The sequence below is a fragment of the Felis catus genome, chromosome B2 (genome assembly GCF_018350175.1).
Source record: "Felis catus isolate Fca126 chromosome B2, F.catus_Fca126_mat1.0, whole genome shotgun sequence".
NCBI classification, from domain to species: domain Eukaryota; kingdom Metazoa; phylum Chordata; class Mammalia; order Carnivora; family Felidae; genus Felis; species Felis catus.
In genome coordinates, this window is record NC_058372.1 from 26,293,533 (window position 1) to 26,314,980 (window position 21,448).

Genomic DNA, 21,448 nt, shown 5'->3' on the forward strand with positions numbered 1-21,448 from the left:
TGCCAGGATATTTTTGTGTTTGCTTTTTTTTTTTTTTTTTTTTGGTCAATTTTTTTTGGATTTTCGACATAGATAATTATGTTACCTATGAACGAGGACAGTTTTACATCTTCTTTCCCAATCAGTTTACATTCTGTTTCTTTTCCTTGTCCTATTGCATTAGCTTGGATTATTATAAATGATTTTTCTGTATCTATTGATATAATCATGTGATTTTTCTTTTTCAGCCTGCTGAGGTGATGGGTTACATTAATTTGGTTTTCAAGTGCCAAGCCAGGCTTACATACTTAAGATAAATGACACTTGGTTGTGGTATATCATTCTTTTTATACACTGTTACATTCTGTTTGTTAATATTTTGTTGAGGGTTTTTACATCCCTGTCCATGAAAAGTATTGCTTTGTATTTTTTTTCTCCCTTGTAATATCTTTGCAAATTTTGGTTAGAATAATGTTGGCCTCATAGAATGAGTTAGGAAGTATTCCCTCTGTTTCTATCCTCTGAAAGAGATTGTAGAGAATTGGTATAATTTCTTCTTTAAATGTTTGGTAGAACTCACCAGTGAACCCCCCTGGGTCTGTTTTGGAAGCTTATTTATTATTGATTCAATTTCTTTAATAAATATAAACCTATTTAAAATGACTATCTATTATTGTATAAGTTTTGGCAGATTTTGACTTTCAGGGAATTGGTTCATTTCATCTGGTTGCCAAATTTTTTGAAATAGACTTGTACATAGTACTCTTTATTATGCTTTTAATATCCATGACCCATGTGTTCTTTAGAAGTGTGTTGCTTAATCTCCACATGTTTTAGGATTTTCCAGTTGTTTCTGTTATTGATTTCTTGCTTAATTCTATTGTGCTCTGAAAGCAGACATTGCATGACTTCTACTGTTTTACCTTTGCTAAGGTGTGTTTTATGGCACAGAATATACTCTATGTTGGTGAATGTTTCACGTGAACTGGGAAAGAATGTACATTCTTCTGTTGTTGGATGAAGTAATCTATAAATGTCAATTATATCCAATTAATTGATGGCGTTGTTGAGCTCAACTATGTCCTTACTGATTTGCTGCATGCTGGATCTGTCCATTTCTGATAGAGGTCACCAGTCTACTTTTTGTCATTATTACTGCTGTAATTGATGTTGCTGTTGCTAATCTCACTGTGGTCGCTGCTGTTCTTGCGAATGCACTATTGTATCTTCAGTATGAGGTTCCTTTTTTAAACTTGTTATTTTTAATTTTTATTATTGTTTTTAAAATTTATGAGGTGCCTTTTTATTTGGATCTCTTGGATGGGTATTGTCCTTTAAATTCTTACTGTCAGCTTTTTCTTTGAACTTGGGAGAGTGTTGATGAGGACACTAGGTGAGGAATTATTTGAATAGCTTCACCAACTCTCACACTTAGAAGTGTTTCTCCCTTTCAATGAGGAGCTAGTGCCAGGATAAGTAAGGGATATCTCTGCTTTTTCCCATATCACACCTCATTCACCTGTGGCTTCTCTCAGAGGTAGGGAGAGTGACTGCCTTTGTAACTCCTCTTATTTCAAGTATTTTACTTCTGATGTCCTGAATAAAACATGACCTACAATTCTAAAGCACATCAGTGTTTTATTTTTGGGGGCAGACACAAGATCCTTCTGTATGTAGCCCTTGCAAGTCAGGATCCTTATCCAAATTATGGGAATGTATGAAGTCCTCCAAAGATAAACCCAATATCTCCTAAGACTTGGAAGAAACAGGTCCAAAATTGTGACTGTATGTGTATCTTACATTTCCTCCAGAAAAGCATACAACATATATATTTGTTTTTACATTTTGGAGGTCTGACTCCTATCACTACCTTCCTCCCACCTTCATCTTCCACCCACCTCAACCCACCTCCCTCTTTTGTCCTCCTTCCATTTCTGCTCTCTCCACTCACCATCTTGAGGTTCTTTTCAGGTGGTATGAAAAAAGAGAAAGGACAGAACTTTTGTCATCCTACTAAAGGTTCTGTTCTGTATTACCTTGGAGGAGAGAAGTTGGCTTGAAGAGTGATGAGATAGGTAAATGGTCTTACCTCTAGAGTTTTCACCAAGCCTTCTCAGATGTGGTTTTCTTTACCATTAGTTAGGCATACAGCGAGTGTTCAACAAATATTTTGACTGACTGATAGTTTCCATCAATCCCGGTTTTGATGCAGTGGGGACGGTTTATTTCCTGGGCCTTCTTAGGATAGTCTTATCCAAGCTCAACCCATGTTCGTACAGGTATGAGAGCCAGGCTCTAGCAGCACATAACGACTCTGCTTTTTATTCTCTTGTGCATTGATTCCATGCATGAGTAGGGGCTCTAACCTTTTCATTTGGACTCCATTCATTACATAAAGATATCTAGAATCCCAAGGCTTCATGCCATCCCAAAACACGCTGGATTTTTAATCACTGGTGGGAAAGCTGTTTGTCTTTTTGTTCTACCTGCATTTGTCAGCTACTTATAAGAGTGAGAAAATAGCAGATATATGTACCCTACAGGCTTCATTATGTGGCTGGCATGCTCCCTTTACCAAGGCTCTCAATCATAAAACTGCCTTAATATGGTAGATCTTTGCCTACACTAGCATTATTGGGACTATTAGGGCCCAAGATAATTTGGACTTTTTCCCTTTCATAATCCCTTGACATTTGCATTTACTCTTCCTATTTTCATATAGATGTATGACTATGTAGAGAAGAACAGATTATGGTGAAACCCTATAGTGTGAAGAAAATAAATCAAGATATAGAAATTGATTGTGTCTTGGTTTTCTATTTTTTAAGCAGTATCCAATTAGAAAATATCAGGAAAAATAAACTCCCAGTGAGAATAACTACATAAATTATAAAACCTTGGTATGAATCTAATAAGAAGAGTATCTGAACTATGTGACAAAACCCTTAAAACTTTAAAGTCCTAAGTTAAAGGGTAGGAAACAATATTATAAAGAAATAAATATTTTATATTAATCTATAAATTTAATGGTATTCCCCCTAGAAGTCTCAGTGGAAAGAATTTGACAAAGGATTCTGATATTTTCCAGGAAGAGAAAATGTGTGGAACTAAAAAAGAAATTTTGAAAACAAAGACTCATAAAGAGAAAAATATTATGACATATAAAGCTATTATATTAAAAGAGTTTGGCATTGAAAAAGGAATAGATAATTAAATCAACAAAACAAATGAGATTCTAGTATAAGAATCATGTCTAAATTGTAATTTAAGATATAACAAAGGAAAAATAGACTATCAATAGATGGTTTTGAGATAATTGGCTATCTGTTTGAGAAAAAATGTATTTTATTACATTTTATATAACAATGTAAACAGAAAAAATAGCAGAACAGTTCTATAATCTTACTGTGAAGAATACTTGCATAAGTTACTTACTAAAAATAAAGGGAAATGAAAAGAAATGGACCCTAGGGACAGACCTTAGGGTCAATAATTTTCATCTCCTGAAAGTCATGAAAGTAATATATTTATAATATATAAAATAACAGAACTTGGGGCTCCTGGGTGGCTCAATCGGTTAAGAAACCAAGTCTTACTTTCAGCTCAGGTCACGATCTTGCAGTTTCATGAGTTCAAGCCCCATGTCCGGCTCTGCGCTGGCAGCACGGAGCCTGCTTGGGATTCTCTCTCTCCCTCTCTCTCTGCCCCTCCCCCACTCACACTGTCTCTGTCTCTCTCAAAATAAATAAATAAACTTTAAAAAAAATAAATTAACAGATCATTACTATCTAGCATACATAAATATCTTTCATAAGTCTGTAAGAAGATAAACCCAATAGGAAATGGATGGACAAAATATATGACAAGGTGATTTAGAGAAAAATGAATAAAAATGGTAAAACAATCATTTGAAGAGATGTTTAACTTCACTAATACTCAAAAACATGCAAATTAAGACAAGGTACTGCTGATACTATCAAATTTTGAAGAATTCCAGATTGAATATTCAGTTTGGGGAAGGGACTGGAGAATCAAATACTTTTATGCACTGTGAGTGGAAATGTAAACAATGATTACTTTTATTGAAGGCAGTTTGGCAGCATGTATTGGCACCTACTCTCTGGTCCAGTATGTGACATATGGTAGGCATGCAATAAGTATTTGTTGACTCAGTGCAGGATGACTTCTGTGACTGGAAAGAGCATGGACTTTGCAGTCAAACAAAACTGAATTTTATTCCTGGTCCTGACTTTATTTACTAAGTAAACTTCAAGCAATTTATTTAACTTCCTTATGCTCCAACTTCCTTTTCTAGAAAATGGAGATACTTCTTACTTTTAGGAGTTATGAGAAATAATGAAACAATACATGCAGTGTTTCATTCATGGCTGCCAAGTTGTAAATGCTGGATAAATGAAAGACTTTATTGTTTCCCACATGGTTTTTCTGGCCACCCAAGAGAATTCTATTTCTTCAGATAACTTTACCCAGACTCTTTTACATTCTCCTTCCTCACCATCCAATCATCTTGCTATTTAAATTCACCTTTTCCAGAGGCACCTGAGTGGCTCAGTCAGTTAAGTGCATCTGACTCTTGATTTTGGCTCAGGTCATGATCTCATGGTTCAGGAGATTGAACCTGCATCAGGCTTCACACCGGTGTGGAGTCTGCTTGGATTCCCTCTCTCTCCCTCCCTCTGCCTATCCCCAGCTCTGTCTCTGTCTGTCTCTTTCTCACAAAATAAATAAATAAATAAATAAATAAATAAATAAATAAATAAATAGACAAGCTTTATATAAAAAAATAAAATAATTTCAGTTGTTCTAAATCTGCCCTTATGCTGTTATCTTTTGTGCTGCCAACACTTCATTAGAATCTTCCAATTAAGGATGATGTTCAGTATCACATGAGTTCTTTAATAGACTCATCACCAGTACTTTTTGTGGATTTAATTGCACCCCCTCAAAAGACATGTTCAAAGGTCCTGGGACTGTGACTTTATTTGGTAGCAGGGTCTTTGCAGATATAATTCAGTTAAGATGAGTTCAAACTGGAATCGAATAGACCCTAAATCCAGTATAACTGTCCTTAAAAAAAAAGAAAGAAAGAAATCTGGACACAGACACACACAGGGAGAACATCAAGTGATTGTAGAGGCAGACACTGGAGTACTCTATCTTCAAGCCAAGGAACCCCAAGGATTGCTGGTAACTATCAGAAGCTAGGCAGAGGCAAGGGAAGATCCTCACCTAGAGCCTTCAGAGAAAACATGGCTATGATGACATCTTAATTTCATACTTATAGCCTCTAGAACTGTGAGAAAATAAATTTGTGTTAGGCCACCAAGTGTGTGGTACTTGGTTAAGGTGCTAAGAGACTGATATTCTGGCCACAAAAGGTCATTTGATTCTAATTCTGGAGTTAGTAATTATCTGTGGAACAGTTGGAGGCAACACCAGGTTTTTTATAATTAAGGATACATTTCCTAAAATATAATCTTGCTTTTCCAACATGAAGCCAGCCTTAGAAAGGGGAGAATAATTAAGGATTAGAAAGGGTTAAAAAAATCTCTAAGGAAACAAGACAACAAACTTGTTCTCTCAGGACACTGCCTCAGGAAGAATAGTCAAATGGGTAGGTTCCCAACCAGTGAGCTCCAAAGGCTCAACTTTCTTTGGCAGTATGCCCTAGTGGCCATTAAATTTTTTCTGCACTATATTCCTTTCCTTTCCACTATTTGGTGGCCTGGAGATATGCATTAATAAGAATACATTGAGTTGTAAGTAACAGAACACTCATGTAAAGTAGTTTATAGGATAAGGAACTTTCCATCTCACATAACAAGAAGCCTGGAGCTAAGAAGTTTCAGGATTGGTTACTACAGTTGCTCAGCAGTTTTCAGTTGCTTCTCTACAATTTTGACTTCCTTTTCATAATCACAAGATAGCTACTGCAACTCTAGGCATCAAGCCTTCACGTCACAATCCTCAAAAGCAGAAAGATGAGTTTTTCCTCACCTATTTCTTTTCATGAGGAAAACCCTTTCCAGAAGTTCTCAGCGGATCTTTCTGATGTCTTAGTCTTGTATAAGACTCCATCAAGCTATCCAAGATAATGGATGATGGCATATCCATAGCTTGCCATAGTTAGACAGTTTCAGGGTGACTATGTGTGTTTGATGCCTGGTCATTAAATAACTAGAGGATAATGCATCTACATGGCATTGGTTGTTTAGTCAAAATTATATCTGGAATCTGGACAGGATGTAGGTGATATGCCTGTGAAAGAAAGTTTTTGAAACAATGTAAAGTAATTATGCTGATTTTCCAGGTTGCCATATTTTAGGTTTTAATAGTTAGTCTCTACAAATGGTTCTCTGACTGAGCCATGACTCTGAGTATTCATGCTCTGGTGTAGTCCCTACCCCTTGAATCTGGACTGGCCTTATAACTCTTACAGCTTGCTTTTCTTCAATAGAATGTGACAGAAGTTACCCTGCATGGCTCCTGCATGAGCCTACATCATACAAAACCTTGCAGCTTCTGCATGGGATTCTTGAAATGTTCACTTTTGTGAAACTAGCTGCCATGCAATGAGTCTGACTACTCTGAGACTCTCACAGTGTGAGGAAGCTCAAGGTAGCCACATAGAGAGGCTACATGGAGAGACAGAAATGCCCAGCCAGACTCTAGCATGCTAGTTACCCCAACCAGGCATGAAACACGTGATTGAAGAAGGCATCTTGGACTTCTAGACCATTAGGCCTTCAGATGATTCCAGTCCCAGATGCCATTTGACTGCAACCAGAAAAGTGATCTTAAGTAAAAACTTTCCATCAGAGCCCATTCAAAAGCAAATAATAACTTTTTTGTTTAAGACACCAAATTTTGGGGCCTCCAAGGAGAGAGGGTTGTAGACAGACACTGTGGTCAATAATGTCCATCTCCCGATATTTATGACTTCATGGAATTCCCTTCCCTTGAGTGAGGGTGGGATCAGTGACTTGCTTCTAATCAACAGAATATGGCAAAGGTGATGAGATGTTTAGGTTATGTTTAGGTTATGTATAAATAAGACTCCATTGTAGCATACTGAAGTGAGAGGTTCTTCTTGCTGGCTTAAAGAAGTGAGCAGTCTCACTGAGGAAGCCCACAAAGCAAGGAACTGCAGGATATCTCTCAGGATTGAGGTTGGCTTCTTCTGACAGCCAGAAAAAAACCAGGGTTGTCAGTCATGCATCACAAGTAAATGAATTCTGCCACCCACCTAAAACACTTGGAAGCAGTTTCTTCCCCTGTCAACCCTCCAGATGATAACATGGTCCAGTTGACACCTTGGTTACAGTCATGTGAGACCCTGAGCAGAGAACCCAGGCAAGTTGGTCACAGACTCCTAAGCACAGAAGCTGTGAGATAGTAAATGTGTATTGTTTTCAGAGCTAAGTTTGTGTTAATTTGCTACATGGCAATATAAAACTAACACATGGAGTGAGTGTATTTTGCCTGAGAGAGGGATGTGAATTGAATGGTCCAAGAATGACCTGAAGTGGACAGTTTCCAAAGAGGGCTGCCATCAATTCCTCTTTGCACATTCATGCTGCTTCTCACATCAAGAGGTGGAATCTAACTCCCTTCACTTGACTCTGGGCTGGGCTTACTCAGTTGTTTTGCTTTGACCAATAGAATGTGATAGAAACGATATTCTGAGACTTCAAGGCCATCAAAATGAGTCTTGAGGTTTCTTCCTAGGTCTTTTAGAACCCATACTCTTGTTAGACCTGAACCACTATGTAGGATGTTTACCATGTTGGAAGAACCATGTATAGAGACCACATAGAGAGGCCAGATGCAGAGAATGTCCTGGCTATCTGAACTCTCTGCTGATGTCAGCCTTCCAGCCTTCCCTGAGAAGGCACCAGACTGTGAGTGAAGACTTTTTGTCCCCTTTAGGCCATACTAGCTGTCATCTCAACACCAGTGAGTGACCCCAGATGATATCACAAAGAGCAGGACTGCCCAGAAGAACCCTGCTCAAACTACTGACACACACAACAAATTGCAGTTTGTTGCGTGCAGTAATCAGGCAAGATTTGGTTGGGTCTCTTCCAGGAAAGGTAGAATACCACCAATACTAACCTGAGGATATCTCCCATGGAGGTGGGGAGAGGGGGACTCAACAGCAGAACAATTATACCCATCACATCTTGTTGGGTAGAGTTGTATTACTTGCCTGTGCCAATCCTTCACTAACTATGGAATTAACTAAGAATGGAATTATGATGATTCAGATTAATCAACATGCACCTCCTGGTGCTCCTTTCCCTGAACACTTGCTGAATACTTTGTATGTTTGAAGTCAAACCATAATCTCTGCCATAATGATTACCTGCTGCCATACTCATCATGCCAAGACCACAGATGATACTGATTTTGCCTCAACTATCTCCACTGCTTGCTGGCAGCTGAAGGCTATGTCCTTACCAGTGCTTACTGCTCTTCAGTGAGGTTCCTGGAGGAGCAGTTGACTTTTTAGGTGCTTACACTTTGCTTTGAGAACTTGGGACAAATTACCCCTGATCTGCATCTGAGGATTATTTAATGGTCTCAACTACTATCACATCAGCAGTGAGTCTTCTCACTAATAATTAGGACACAATGTGGGACAGAATCCAGATGCTCTTTAGCCCTCCTTATATCCTAGAGTGAGGCATCCTTAAGGCTTGCCTCCCAGAGATTGAAGAATTTCCCTCTTGGTGAGAAGGAGGAGACCATTAAAAAAACTTCATTAGGATAAAAAATTCTCTTTGCCGTGGAACACCTAGGTGGTTCAGTCTGTTAACCATCTGACTTTGGCTCAGGTCATGATCTCATAATTCGTGAGTTTGAGCCCTGCTTTGGGCTCTGTGCTGACAGCTTGGAGCCTGGAAGACTGCTTCGGATTCTGTGTCTCCCTCTCTCTCTGCCCCTCCCCTGCTTGCACTCTCTCTCTCTCTCTCTCTCTCTCAAAATAAACATTGTAAAAAATTTTTTTACCTTCTCTTTGTCATTCCTCTAAGGAGGTATAGCAAATTTTCTAATGCATAGGATTTGTGGTGCTTGACTGTATAATCCCTAGCATTCATCTGTTACCTGTATATATTAGGCTCATAGCCAGGCCCTTTACTAGTCATATAGGTACTAGAAGGAAGATGGAAAGCCGTTACTAGTTGAAATGGGCTCTGTTTGAGTTTGACATTTATGACAGCATCTTGAATATGTTAAACATGTTAGTATAAAAGGATAAAGTTTCTCTGGAATTAGAATGCTTAGAATTAAAGGGGCACCTAGATGGCTCAGTTGGTTAAGCATCCGACTTCGGCTCAGGTCATGATCTCATGGTTCATGGGTTCAAGCCCCACACTGGGCTCTATGCTGACAGCTCAGGGCCTGGAGCCTGCTTCAGATTCTGTGTTTCCCTCTGTCTTGGCCCCTCCCCCACTCTCTCTCTCTCAAAAATAAATAAACATTAAAAAAAAGATAGAATTAAAAATGAGGCCTATATTTTAACCTTGAGGCAATTTTGACATATTATAAGGATCAGACTAGTAGTCAGGAACTGGAAATTATCCATGGGCAGTCAAAGGTGTTTTATTCCATCATCTAATTGAAGGAATAATGTATTACCTCATCTTTAGTGTTTTGTGTTATTGGAGATCCACTTTTTATTGAGCAAGTCTTTAGGAAATATCATAAAGAGAGTAGTGAGCACATCATATGCATTCTCAAATCCAGAGAGGAGAATGCTGAAAATAGAAGCCAAGGAAGACTTAAAGCTTTACATACTTTCCTCCAGGGTTTGATGCCACTAATGGAAAAACAGTGTTGTATGCATCGAGTGGAGATTCTAATTAGACAGCACAGCAATGATCCCAAGGCTCTGATCCTGGGGTTTCGTGAATTAGGAAACTCAGATTACCAGAGTGGAAAACTTTCTCAATAAATAGCTCTTCTAGCTTGAAAACTATTAGTCCAACTAAAAAAATTGGAAATTAAAAAGCAAAGGAGGTAGAGACAACATGTTTAGGCACACATGCTCTATTAGAGACAGAGGTACATCCAGGGCCCAGAACTCATACTTCTTTTTTTTTTTTAAGGTTTATTTATTTTTGAGACAGAGAGAGACAGAGCATGAACAGGGGAGGGTCAGAGAGAGAGGGAGACACAGAATCTGAAACAGGCTCCAGGCTCTGAGCTGTCAGCACAGAGCCTGACGCAGGGCTCGAACTCACGGACCGCGAGATCATGACCTGAGTTGAAGTCGGACGCTTAACCGACTGAGCCACCCAGGCGCCCCTGGAACTCATACTTCTAATACTCATTTGCCTGAAGACAGAGAGCTATGTGATAGAAAATTACAAGAGTGAGGATATGATAAATACATGTCTTCAGTTATTTTGAAACCCTTTCCCTTTTCTAAGAACACAGTCCAAAAAATCACCATAGTGTGATTTCATCAGTAGAATGGAATAATCCCAAAGTGAGGTGACAGATTTCAGGAAGTCCTTACAAGCTTCAGAGCTATCTCGTCACCTTCCAGTTCTGTTTCTAAAACTCTGTTGCTTTTGCCATGAATTCTAAAGGAGACTGACACAATTTAGTATTATTCCAAAGAGAAACATGGTGGAAAACAGAGATCATAAGTTGTCCCATCTCCAATAGAGTTGGATTTTATAAGATCTAATGTAAAAAGTCACTACTTCTATTCTGCTTGTTTCCTAAACTGGAAAACTGGTATAAATCCTGAAGTAGAGGTAAGGTAAAAAGGAAAAATGGTCTCCACTTCTCCCTTGTATGTTTTCCCTACTACAATTCTTCTCTTTCAATCATATTCACGCACAAGTAACCATTTCATTAGTCTTTCAGTTTTGGTTACAAGCCCTGAGTCTGGATTTTGTGTCTTGTCTCTACTGCTGTGTCAGTCAGTGTGTAGAGTGGGACACAGACACTACCCTAGATATTTCAAGCAGAAAAAGAGTTAGTGCAAGAAATTTTGTTTACAAACTCTTTGCAAAGACCAAGTTTGGCATTTTTTTTTAAAGTAAACAAGCATACAGCACAACAATTGGACTCTTGGGCAAAATGAAAACTATATTCACACAGAAACCTGTACATGAATGTTTACAGTAGCTTTATATGTAGCAGCCCCAAACTGGAAACAGCCCACATATCCTTCAATAGGTAAGTGGCAAAACAAACTATGGTACATCTATACCATGAAATAATTCTCGACAATAAGAACACCAAACAAACTATTGATACACACATCTTGGATGCATCTCCAGGAGACTTAAACTGAGTGAAAAAAAAAAAAAACAATTCCCAATGATTACAAGCTGTATTATTCCATGTATGATACTTTTTGAAATGACAAAACTTTGGGGGTGTAGGACATATTAGTTTCCAGGGATTAGGGGTGGTGATGTAAAAGGGCAACATGAGGCATCCATGTCAGAACTACTCAGTATTTTGACTTTGGTGGTTGATGAATGAACCAACATGTGTGATAAAAGGCATTGTATAAACACACACACTGACACAGACACATGCACAAATGAGTACAATGGGGGAAATCTGAATAAGACCAGTGAATTGTATAAATGTCAATATCTTGCTTATAATACTGCACTGCAATTTCTGAGGAGGTGACAAAGAGGGAAATTGGGTAAAGGGTACATGGGATAACACTGTGTTATTTCTTACAAATATATTTGAATCGTACAATTATCTCAATAAAAACTTCAGTTAAAAACTTTTTTGGGTCATAGCGAGTCTTACATCTTTTGACATGAAACGCTGTTGCCAGGAACACTGAAACATTGTGCCTGTGGTCCTGCTTTGAAAAGCATTCACAGAATTACAAGCTGAAGTCAGGTCTTCAAACACCATGCTAGCACTTTGCCGTCCACAGAAGGTGACTGACTTAATTGGCCCAAACACTGACAGCCTCTGGATTACTGACTGGAGGTCTTCAGCGAGTTGCATGTTCTTCTTCACCCATATAGAAAGGGAACAAGTGGAGCAGTAGTACTATTAGAAAATAAACAAGAATCTTATTTCCATTTTCCCCCATAATTTAATAAAAAAGGCATGAAGGGAAAATTGGGATATTTCATTGGAAATAAAAGCAGTGTTCTGGATCAGTAATTACATAATAAACAAAAAAAAAACACTTCTTTTGTAAGGGTGGTAGTGCTTGGGTGGCTCAGTCAGTTAAGTGTCTGACTCTTGGTTTTGGCTCAGGTCATGATCTCACAGCTTGTGGGTTTGAGCTCCATGTCAGGTTCTGCACTATCAGTTCAGAGACTGCTTGGGATTCTCTCTCTCCCTCTTTCGCTGCCCCTCCCCCCTCTCAAAATAAAGAAATAAACTTTCAAAAACAAACAAACACTTCTTTGTAAGGGATGGAGGAACAGAAGCCAGGGAACCATCGCTGGGCTGTTGATGTCAAGGGCATACCACCATAGTTCCAAGCTAGAATTTAGGAAACTGCTGCTGCTGCCACCCTACTGGCTGTTGTACTTATGAAACTTGTGTGACTAGACCCAAACTTGGGGTCTAGTTGCCAAAATTCTCAGGTTAGTTTGACTAGAAGTAGAAAGATGGCCTTTGTTTTACCTCAACCTACCAGACGGAGGGGGAACACATCTGATTGCTGTGAACTCAATTTGCTTCCAAAATGTCAGAAGCAAAATGATCTGGGAAATGTGGGGTTTGACACTTCAATTTTTACAGATAGTAAATGGAATGGGGATTGAAAGGGTCAATCATGATATTTACCATAACCAGCCACTAGCTATGTGACCTTAGGCAAGTTTATTATCCTTTCTGGTCCCCATTTTCTATCAAACAGAGATCATTATAAATGAGATATAGCATAGTGCTTGGCACATCTTACTGCTCACTTAATACATTCTAGTCATTATCATTGGTTTTCTAACCTGATGTATGGTGACAGAATATTACAAATGTTCCATAGGTTAAAAGCAAAGGAAAGAATGATTAAAAAAGAAGAGATAGTTTGGAGGTGAAAGCAGAGGTCTTATTTTTGAATACTTCACGTCTACTCAATGTCAAGTAATAAAGATGTGAAAAAACTTATTCAGCATATTAAGTATTGAGTACTAAATATACTTATTAAGCATAGTAAGCATATTAATTACACTTATTAAGCATATTAAGTATTAAGTATAGAATGGTTGATGCTGTGAACCGAATTGAATCCTCCCAATATTCATATGGTAAAGCCCTAACTCACCATATGATGGTATTTGAAGACGGGGGCCTTTGGGAGGTAATTACATCATGAGGGTGAAGATCTCATGATGAGATTATTTCCCTTATAAGTAGAGACAGGAGAGAGATGATGTCTCTCTCTTCACCATGTAGGACACAGCAAGAAGATGGCCCTTGGTTATCCAGATGGAGAGCTCTCACCAGGAACCAAATCAGCCAGTGAATACCTCCTCTGAACTCAGAGCTATTACTATCCACTAAGTAGCACATCCTCCTCAGAGATTTGTTTTGAGTTGACAGGACTTGTTATGGGGTTGAATTGTGTCCTCCCCTCCCCTCAATTTTATGTTGCAGACAACCTCCCTGCCAGTACTTTAGCACATGACTTAATTTAGAAATAGGGTCATGGCAGAGGTAGTTAAGCTAACATGAGGTCATATTGAGTGGGCCCTAATCCAGTATGAGTGGTGTCCTTATAAGAGGAGAAAATTTAGACACAGATACATGTACAGGGAGAATGCTATGTGAACATGAAGATGGCCATAAAAAGCTAAAAGAGAAACTGTAGAGGAAACTAACCCTGACAATCCCTGATTTGGGATTTTCAGAATTGTGAGGAAATAAATTTGTATTATTTAAGCCACCCAGTCTGTGGTACTTTGTTGTGGCAGTCCCAGGAAACCAACATACAGCCCTACCACCTTTCTTCAGAGAAGTTTTCTAGGGAAATATCCTTCACTTTTCAACCTTTCACTGTGTCTCAGAACTACCATTTCCCTCAATATTTTGTAATTATTTTATTTATAGGACCTACAACATCATCAATTTTCTATGGGTCTTCTATTGTTATACTTCTACTGTCATACTAGAAAAAGCAAATGTTCAGTATTCAGTGGTGTGATAGGAGGTCTCACAGCTGCAGGATAAACTTGGTAGGTCCTCTCTGAGTAACCATTTTTTTTCAGCAATTTTGGGGAAAATGTTAAATAATGTATTTGAAAGTATGTTTATATTAAAACAAACATAAGTTTTCAAGATAATTTAGTAGATTTCAAAGACATTTCTTGCTTATAGTAAGTTCCCCTAAATGAAAGTGTTCACTATCTTGTGCATCAGGGCCTCTTCATTAACCATTCAGAGGCAGCCTTCTACTATTGCATGTAATACACATTTATTCAGTTCTATGTATAGAATAGACAGATGAGGGACAAAGTGTGAAACCAAAGACAAGTCTATCTATAAGACAAGGAGTATTCCTGAGGAGCTTAGGGGACAAACAGATTTTAATTTTAATTTTTTTTAATGTTTATTTTTGAGGGAGAGAACAGAACATGAGGGGCAGGGGCAGAGACAGAGAGGGAAACACAGAATCTGAAACAGGCCCCAGGCTCTGAGCTGTCAGCACAGAGCCTGATGCGGGGCTCCAACTCAGGAACGGCGAGATCATGACCTGAGCCAAAGTTGGACACTCGACCGACTGAGCCACCCAGCTGCCCCAAACAGATTTTTATTTTAAACCTGAGTTTTTCTGATTTGGGGATTTGAGGTCTATAATAACTTGCATGATAGGTTGGGGACTCTCTAGTCACTCACTTTGTGATTTGGAGTGATGATCTGAGGTGATTTACTGCAGAGAGGAATAGCTGCAGATAAGAAGAGCAGTGGAGACAGGGAAGTTTTTGTCTCTTCTGTGGATTCCAGCCAACTGCTTAGGTACACACACCTGCTGCCCTCCCAGTGTGTGAGTCACCTCTGCTCTTCTCTCTGCCCAATGTGTGGCTGCCATATGGAAGCCAATTCAGCAGACATCAAGCTAGGACCCCACCTTGCATTTGAATTGTTATTTTTTTGAAATTGGCCATGTCTAGGTTTATAGGACCTTGCAGTCTTTTCAACATTTCCTTAAGTTGCACATGAGTGAGGCCAGACTTACTTGTACTCTGCCAGACCTCTGAACTAGAATACTTTGAATCCAGTTACTTGGAACTTTGTGCCTGGTTCCAAGCTTCAGGGAAATATGAGAAGAGCCAGAAAGCCAGGATACAGGTGAGGTTAGTCTTAACTCACATCTGTGACACCATTTAGGGTCCTTGTAACGCTAGTGCTTTCAGTACACATAAAACCAAACTCATCAAAAGGCATTGCAACAGGTTTCCATAAATTATTTATCAAAGCTAATGGCCCCAGGCCCTGTGACGCCTAGATTTGGAATGCAAGGCTTTCTCCTCACTTAAAGGTCAGTCCATACTTTCTCTCAGCATCCTCTGGAACTATTAGCATTCCTGGGAGATTCAGAGGGGCGGAGGACAAGAGATAGGAGTTCCAAGGAGGGTAAGATGGTGAAGTCTAGGCCACTGACGCCCCGACCTCTCCACGCCAGGCCTTGCCAAGGGACTGGCCAGGCGTAAAGACCTGGTAACAGTTCCCTTCCTGAAGCTGCCTATCACACCCGGACAGAGCAGACACAGCCCAGCGGCCAGCCCGCCCCTCCGGCGCCCCACCCCACCCCCGGAGCCCGCGCGGCCAGCAGCGGAGGGGGCGTGGCGTGGCGCTGCGGCCGTCGGCGGGGGGCGGGGCCTGCCGCGGGCGCAGAGGGAGCGTCGCGGGCTGACGCGAATGACGCGGCGCCCGCCAGGCCGCAGCCCCGCCGCCCGGCAGTGGGGCCCGCCTCGGCCCGCCCCCGGCCCTCCCCGCCCGGCCTCCCCAGCGCCCCTGTCAGATTGTGGCGGCGGGCCGCGCGGTGCGCTAGTTCCTTGCAGCCTGGGCGAGGAGACTTGCGCGCGGGCACACCCCCACGTCCCTTAGGCGCCGCTGCCTCCGCTCCACTGGCCTCCGCTCCGCCCAGCCTTCTGCCGCACGCCCGTAGCGACATGGCACACGCGGCGGTACGCTGCCCCAGTGCTCGGGGCTCCGGGGACGGCGAGATGGGCAAGCCCAGGAAGGTGGCGCTCATCACTGGCATCACGGGCCAGGTGAGTGCCGAGGAGGGGGTTTGAGCCGGGCCTGCTGATGCCGGGGCACATGTACGCCTTGTCCCGCGCTCGGGGCTGCCCGCGTTTCCAGGAACAGCCTTCTGGGCATCCCGGAAGGTTTCCGATGTGGCTTGTCGTAGAGCTCGGAGACAAGATGTGTCTTGTGGAGAGTGTCCTGGATACATTGGATGCTTCTAGGCTTACCTTGGGGGCGTGGAGGCGTGTGTTCTACTTGGGATGTGGTCCTCAAACCTGAGTAAGATTACGCTGTCTCACCTGTCCTGCCGGCGACTGGAGCGCTTGTTTTTCCAAGCCCTCTAGGGTGCACTTCCAATTCAGTTCTTTAGAGATCCTAGTGCTGGAGGAGGGAAAGGGACTGGTTTTCCGTGAGAGAGAGAGAGAGAGAGAGAGAGAGAGAGAGAGAGAGTGTGTGTGTGTGTGTGTGGAGTCAACTTGCTGTATTTCCGTGTAAGGGCCAAGGCCACTTACCTGCTAATGCTTGGGAAGCAGGGGAGTTCTTGCTCTTTTCGTTCCCCCCAACCAGATTTCCAGACGAAAAGACAAAATAAAAGAAAGTAGTGCCGTGGGGCCACAGACCAGGAAATGTTTTTGTTTGGGGAGTACACCTCACAAAACCTTTTTAAGTACACAAACTCCTGAAATTCATGTTAACACATTTGAAGTGTATGTGACAGACTGGTCCAAAAGTTAGGCTAGGGTTCTATTTTCAAATAAAAGGAGTTCCTTGAGTGAGATAATCATGAGGAGCTGTCCTGCATGTTGGAACCCCCATGTGCAGACTGAGCGTGACTGTTCCTGACAGTCATCTCTTAGAGATGTTGCAACAGGTAGGACCCGACCACTGTATCTAACCAGACTGTGCTGTGTGAGATTCATTGGTGATGGAATAATTTTGCTCATGTATTTTTGTAGATAGTATTTCAGGAGATTTCCTGGTAGTGGCTAATATTACTCTGTAATGAAGATGATAATAATAGCTAATAAATGTGTTTATTATGTATCGATCACTTGACTAATATTAACTCATTTAGTTTTTACAAGTACTCTTGGAAGGGGATTTTTTTTTTTTTAACCTTCACTTTACCGATGTGGAAAGTGAGGCATGGGGGTTTGATTTGCTGAAATCAAACAACTAGAAGTGTCTAATTCGGATTCAAACTCTTTTCACAAAGCACTCTAGCATTAGAAAAGAAGTTGGAATTGGCCAGATGTAGAGTCAAAGAATATTAGACAATTTTAACTACTGGATATCTGATTAGTTTCTGATTATTCATGCATCTTACTTTGTTTAAGGTAATTACAGTAAACAACTGTTTGAAAACTGGTTGAAGAGGTGTGTAGGACAAGGATTTGAGGTTGAGGAAGTGAACCATTAAATTAGTCAAGGGCCCATATGCTTCCAGGTCACGGCCTACATACTTTTTTTCTCTCTCTAATGGTGAGGACTCTTCCAATTTCTTATACTAGATCTGAAGGTCAAATGTTTACTAAGGTTATATGAACTCTTGAAGGTAGAGATTTTTTTTTTTTTTTAGTACCATTAAGAAATTAGTTAGGCTGTTAATGTAACTCTGTTGGTATGGCTTATACCAATTTGAGTGACCAACACTGTGAATCAATGCAGGTTAGAAATAAAACCTTGTTGAGAGCTTTGAACACAGTCATCTGGTTGGTACTGAGTGACAAGGGAGGAGCAGAAGTGGCCCCCACTGTAGTTTGTCCTGTAGGCTGCCACAGGGGAGTCTTTCTTATACATGTGTTCAGCATGCTATGCCCTGGCCAGACACTTTTGGTTCATCACTTCATTTCTGACTTTAAACTCCTGCTTGAGTTTCAGGCTCCTTTTACTCTCAGCACCAGCATTTTAAGCTTTCCTCCAACATTCACCCTCTGCATTATTCCTTTCCATGTTGGGTTGTTGTGTTGGCTTCCATAGCCCCTGGCACAATGTTGAACTCTCTATTGCCATGTAAGTCCTTGTTAATGGAATTTAATGCCCTGCTATACTTTGCATTTATCTTCTAGGACAGTGACTCCCTACCTGGGTATTAAGGAACTTCAGAGGACTATGGAGTTAATACCAGAGGTCTGAAAATCTATACGTTATTATTCATTTTAAAAATAATATTCAGTGAGAGCTTACTGAGCCACTCTGCAAACATTTTATATCCCTGCCTTAGAGGCAGATACAATTTTTATTCCCAATTTACACCTACCTAAGTAAGGTTAAGAATGTTCCCTGGGAATGCACATCCAATGAGTGTCAGAGCTGAGATTTGAACCGAGAAGTTGCTTAGACCCATTTTGTTAACACACTTCTGTGGTAAGCTACACACAATTAAAATACAGTTCTATGTGTGTGTGTGTGTGTGTGTGTGTGTGTGTGTGTGTGTGTGTTAGAGAGTGAGGGAGAAAGAGAGATTGTTTTACTCTAAGAAGTCTCAGATTCAAGAAGATGAGGCAGACACCATTGCCCTTAGGGCATTTGTGTCATTGTGCCATGATGGGCTCTTAAATGGGTTGTCCCAAATTCCCACTTGAGAATGAATGCAGATAGCCATGGTGCCCTGTCTGCTATTTATCATCTCTAGTATTTATCATCAGGCTTCATAGTCTAGCTTCAGCCCTCCTGTCTATTCTTAATACAGTAGTTGTGAATCATTTTCTCAAGTTTTTACCTCAGTAAATCACCTTAAAGAAAAACAGGCTCTGGCTTTGCATTGCTGCCTCTAGGCCCTCTACCAGTCATCCCCAAAGCTCACCTCCATTGATTGTCTTAATTGTGCTTGTGGTTCTTTACTACATATATGGGTGGAACTGTTCTTGCTGTTGTGTGAATACTGTCTCTTTGTACCTCATTGGAGTCATTTTGTGGCTGAATGCCCTCACACGTTGTACTCCTTTTCACTCTCCTAAAAGCCTCTGTGCACTCCAAGTAATCCTGCCAAATGCAGCCATTCCATGAACTTTCTTTGTGTTTACATATATGCACCCCCCCCCCCATTGGCTTTATAGGTAATTTACATATCTTGGTTCTTTGGTTGGTGAACTGCTTCAAGATAGAAACCTTTTCAGCATGTTATCTCCCACATAGTTTTAGTTAGTGGGCTTTCAAAAATGTTGACTTACTCTTCTCATTAACAACACATCTTTGTTCCATGTCTGCAAGGTACAATGCTTGTTTTGATGCTGGTGGGAGTATAAAGATATTTAAATTTACTCATTGCCCACTGGGATTTCACAGTCTTTGAAGAACTTAAGACAATGCACATGAAAAAAGTAGTGTTGTACAAGTATGTTAGGGGCCAAATGAGTGGTTTATCTAACCTCAGGATTCTGGGATAAGTTGTTGAATGCTAGAAATAGCAGGGACTATATTGGGGTGAACAGCATGCATAGGAATGCAGAGAGGGGAGGGTTTGGGGACAGTGAGCACAGATACAATAATAACAGAGGGAATTTAACTTATAAATTAGTTATACCCTTGCTCATTTCCAAAAAGATTCTGAGGTGGCATCAATAAAAAAACACACCATTGGACCATCATAAAAAGAATGAAAAGAAAAAAAGCCCCAGCACCCCAAAACCAAAAAACAGGAGTCTGCAGTGAAGGCAATAGAAAGGTGGAGGTAGTGTACCAAAACCCAAAACTAAGAGGTGGCTGCTGTCAAGGTGGACATAAGATTCAACTTTGAGGTTCCTTATAGTCAAGACAAAGTGATAGGTGAATGATAGGTGAGTGAAACTTTTTATTAGTATTACACTCTTAGAGAAATAACTTAAAAATGTTTATTTATTTTGAGAGAGAGAGAGGGAGGGAGCATGTGCACAAGCAGGGGAGGGGCACAGAGAGAGGGAAAGAGAGAATCCCAAGTAAGCTCTGCACTGTCCGCACAGAGCCTGATGTGGGGCTTGATGTCACGAACCGTGAGATCATAACCTGAGCCGAAGTCAGGAGTCAGCTGCTTAACCAACTCAACCACCCAGGTGCCCCTAGAGAAACAACTTTTAAACAACAGAACAACATGATGCACAATATGCTTGATAGTAGTTTTTTAAAGAAGACACTCATCTCCCTGGGACACTTTTATTACTCCCTATTGGATGACAAAGGCACACTTTTTTGATAGAGACTTAGATAATTGAATGGTTAGTGTTTGTGAATTTTTCCCTTTTTTAAACATATACTTTTCTAACATCTGTTATTTCAAGCTGGTCCCTGCCAAGAAAGCAGGCAAGTTGGAGCTGTAGATTACTTTGTCAGGTATGTTGGTTGTCAGTTTAAGGTTGGTGTTTTAAAAGTGGAAGAATTTGACATGGTGAGGTCCTTCTCACTTGTAAGTTGGTCTAGATTTTCTTTGGGAAGTGGTTTAGATCTGGCCAAACATTTAAGCAAGTACCTATTCAAGGTTCCAGATTTCTGCATCATGACAGATGGAAGAGAAAGCATTTATCTTTAAATAGTCAAGAGGAGTTAACTTGTCTGTGTTTGGAAGACAACAAAGAAACTTTTGGTCCCTTTGGGTTATCAAGGTCAGATTCTTTAAGTCATATTTTGTTTCAGAATTTTTTTTTATGGCTTATTTTTTATTTTCACTGATTTTGTTTCATTTGAGCATACTCTAGCTTCCATGAAACAATCCTGGCCTTTAAAGAAAACACGTTAAATGGATAACCTAATTCCCTGGACTCGGGTGGCTTTTGCAGGCTTCCTTTTCTTCATTGAAGGGTTAATTTAGCACATTGGAAAATAATAATTGAGAATTGGCAGGAAGTACCATTCTCCCCACAATTTTCCTTAACTCTTTTTAATTAATGCTTCAATTGAATTATAATAGATGAAGGGGATACTACCTCTTTTGGTTTTACTTTCTGATGCATATTCAGTTTCCCACAAATTTCTACATTCCAATATAGGTATCAGAATCATCACTTATGGAGATGGAGATTTATTTTATTTATTTATTTATTTATTTATTTATTTATTTGATATGAAATGTATTGTCAAATTGGTTAACATACAACACCCAGTGCTCATCCCAACAGGTGCCCTCCTCAATACCCCTCACCCACCTTCCCCTCCCTCCCATCCCCCCATCAACCTTCAGTTTATTCTCAGTTTTTAAGAGTCTCTTATGGTTTGGCTCCCTCCCTCTCTAACTTTTTCTTTCCTTCCCCTCCCCCATGGTCTTCTGTTAAGTTTC

General features: G+C 40.4%; 1 protein-coding gene across 3 annotated transcripts in view; it reads left to right on the top strand.

Annotated features, from left to right (window-relative positions):
* Positions 1-15,899: 15,899 nt before the first annotated feature.
* Positions 15,900-21,448, top strand: part of GMDS (GDP-mannose 4,6-dehydratase) — a 629,071-nt gene continuing 623,522 nt past the window's right edge. Inside the window, exon 1 of one of the 3 annotated variants that reach the window (XM_045057196.1) lies at positions 15,900-16,223. In XM_045057196.1, coding sequence (XP_044913131.1) covers positions 16,122-16,223 — 102 coding nt within the window. In that variant the 5' untranslated portion in view covers positions 15,900-16,121. The remainder of the gene's footprint in view (positions 16,224-21,448) is intronic. The other 2 variants (XM_045057197.1, XM_003985853.5) reach the window with 2 other exon arrangements.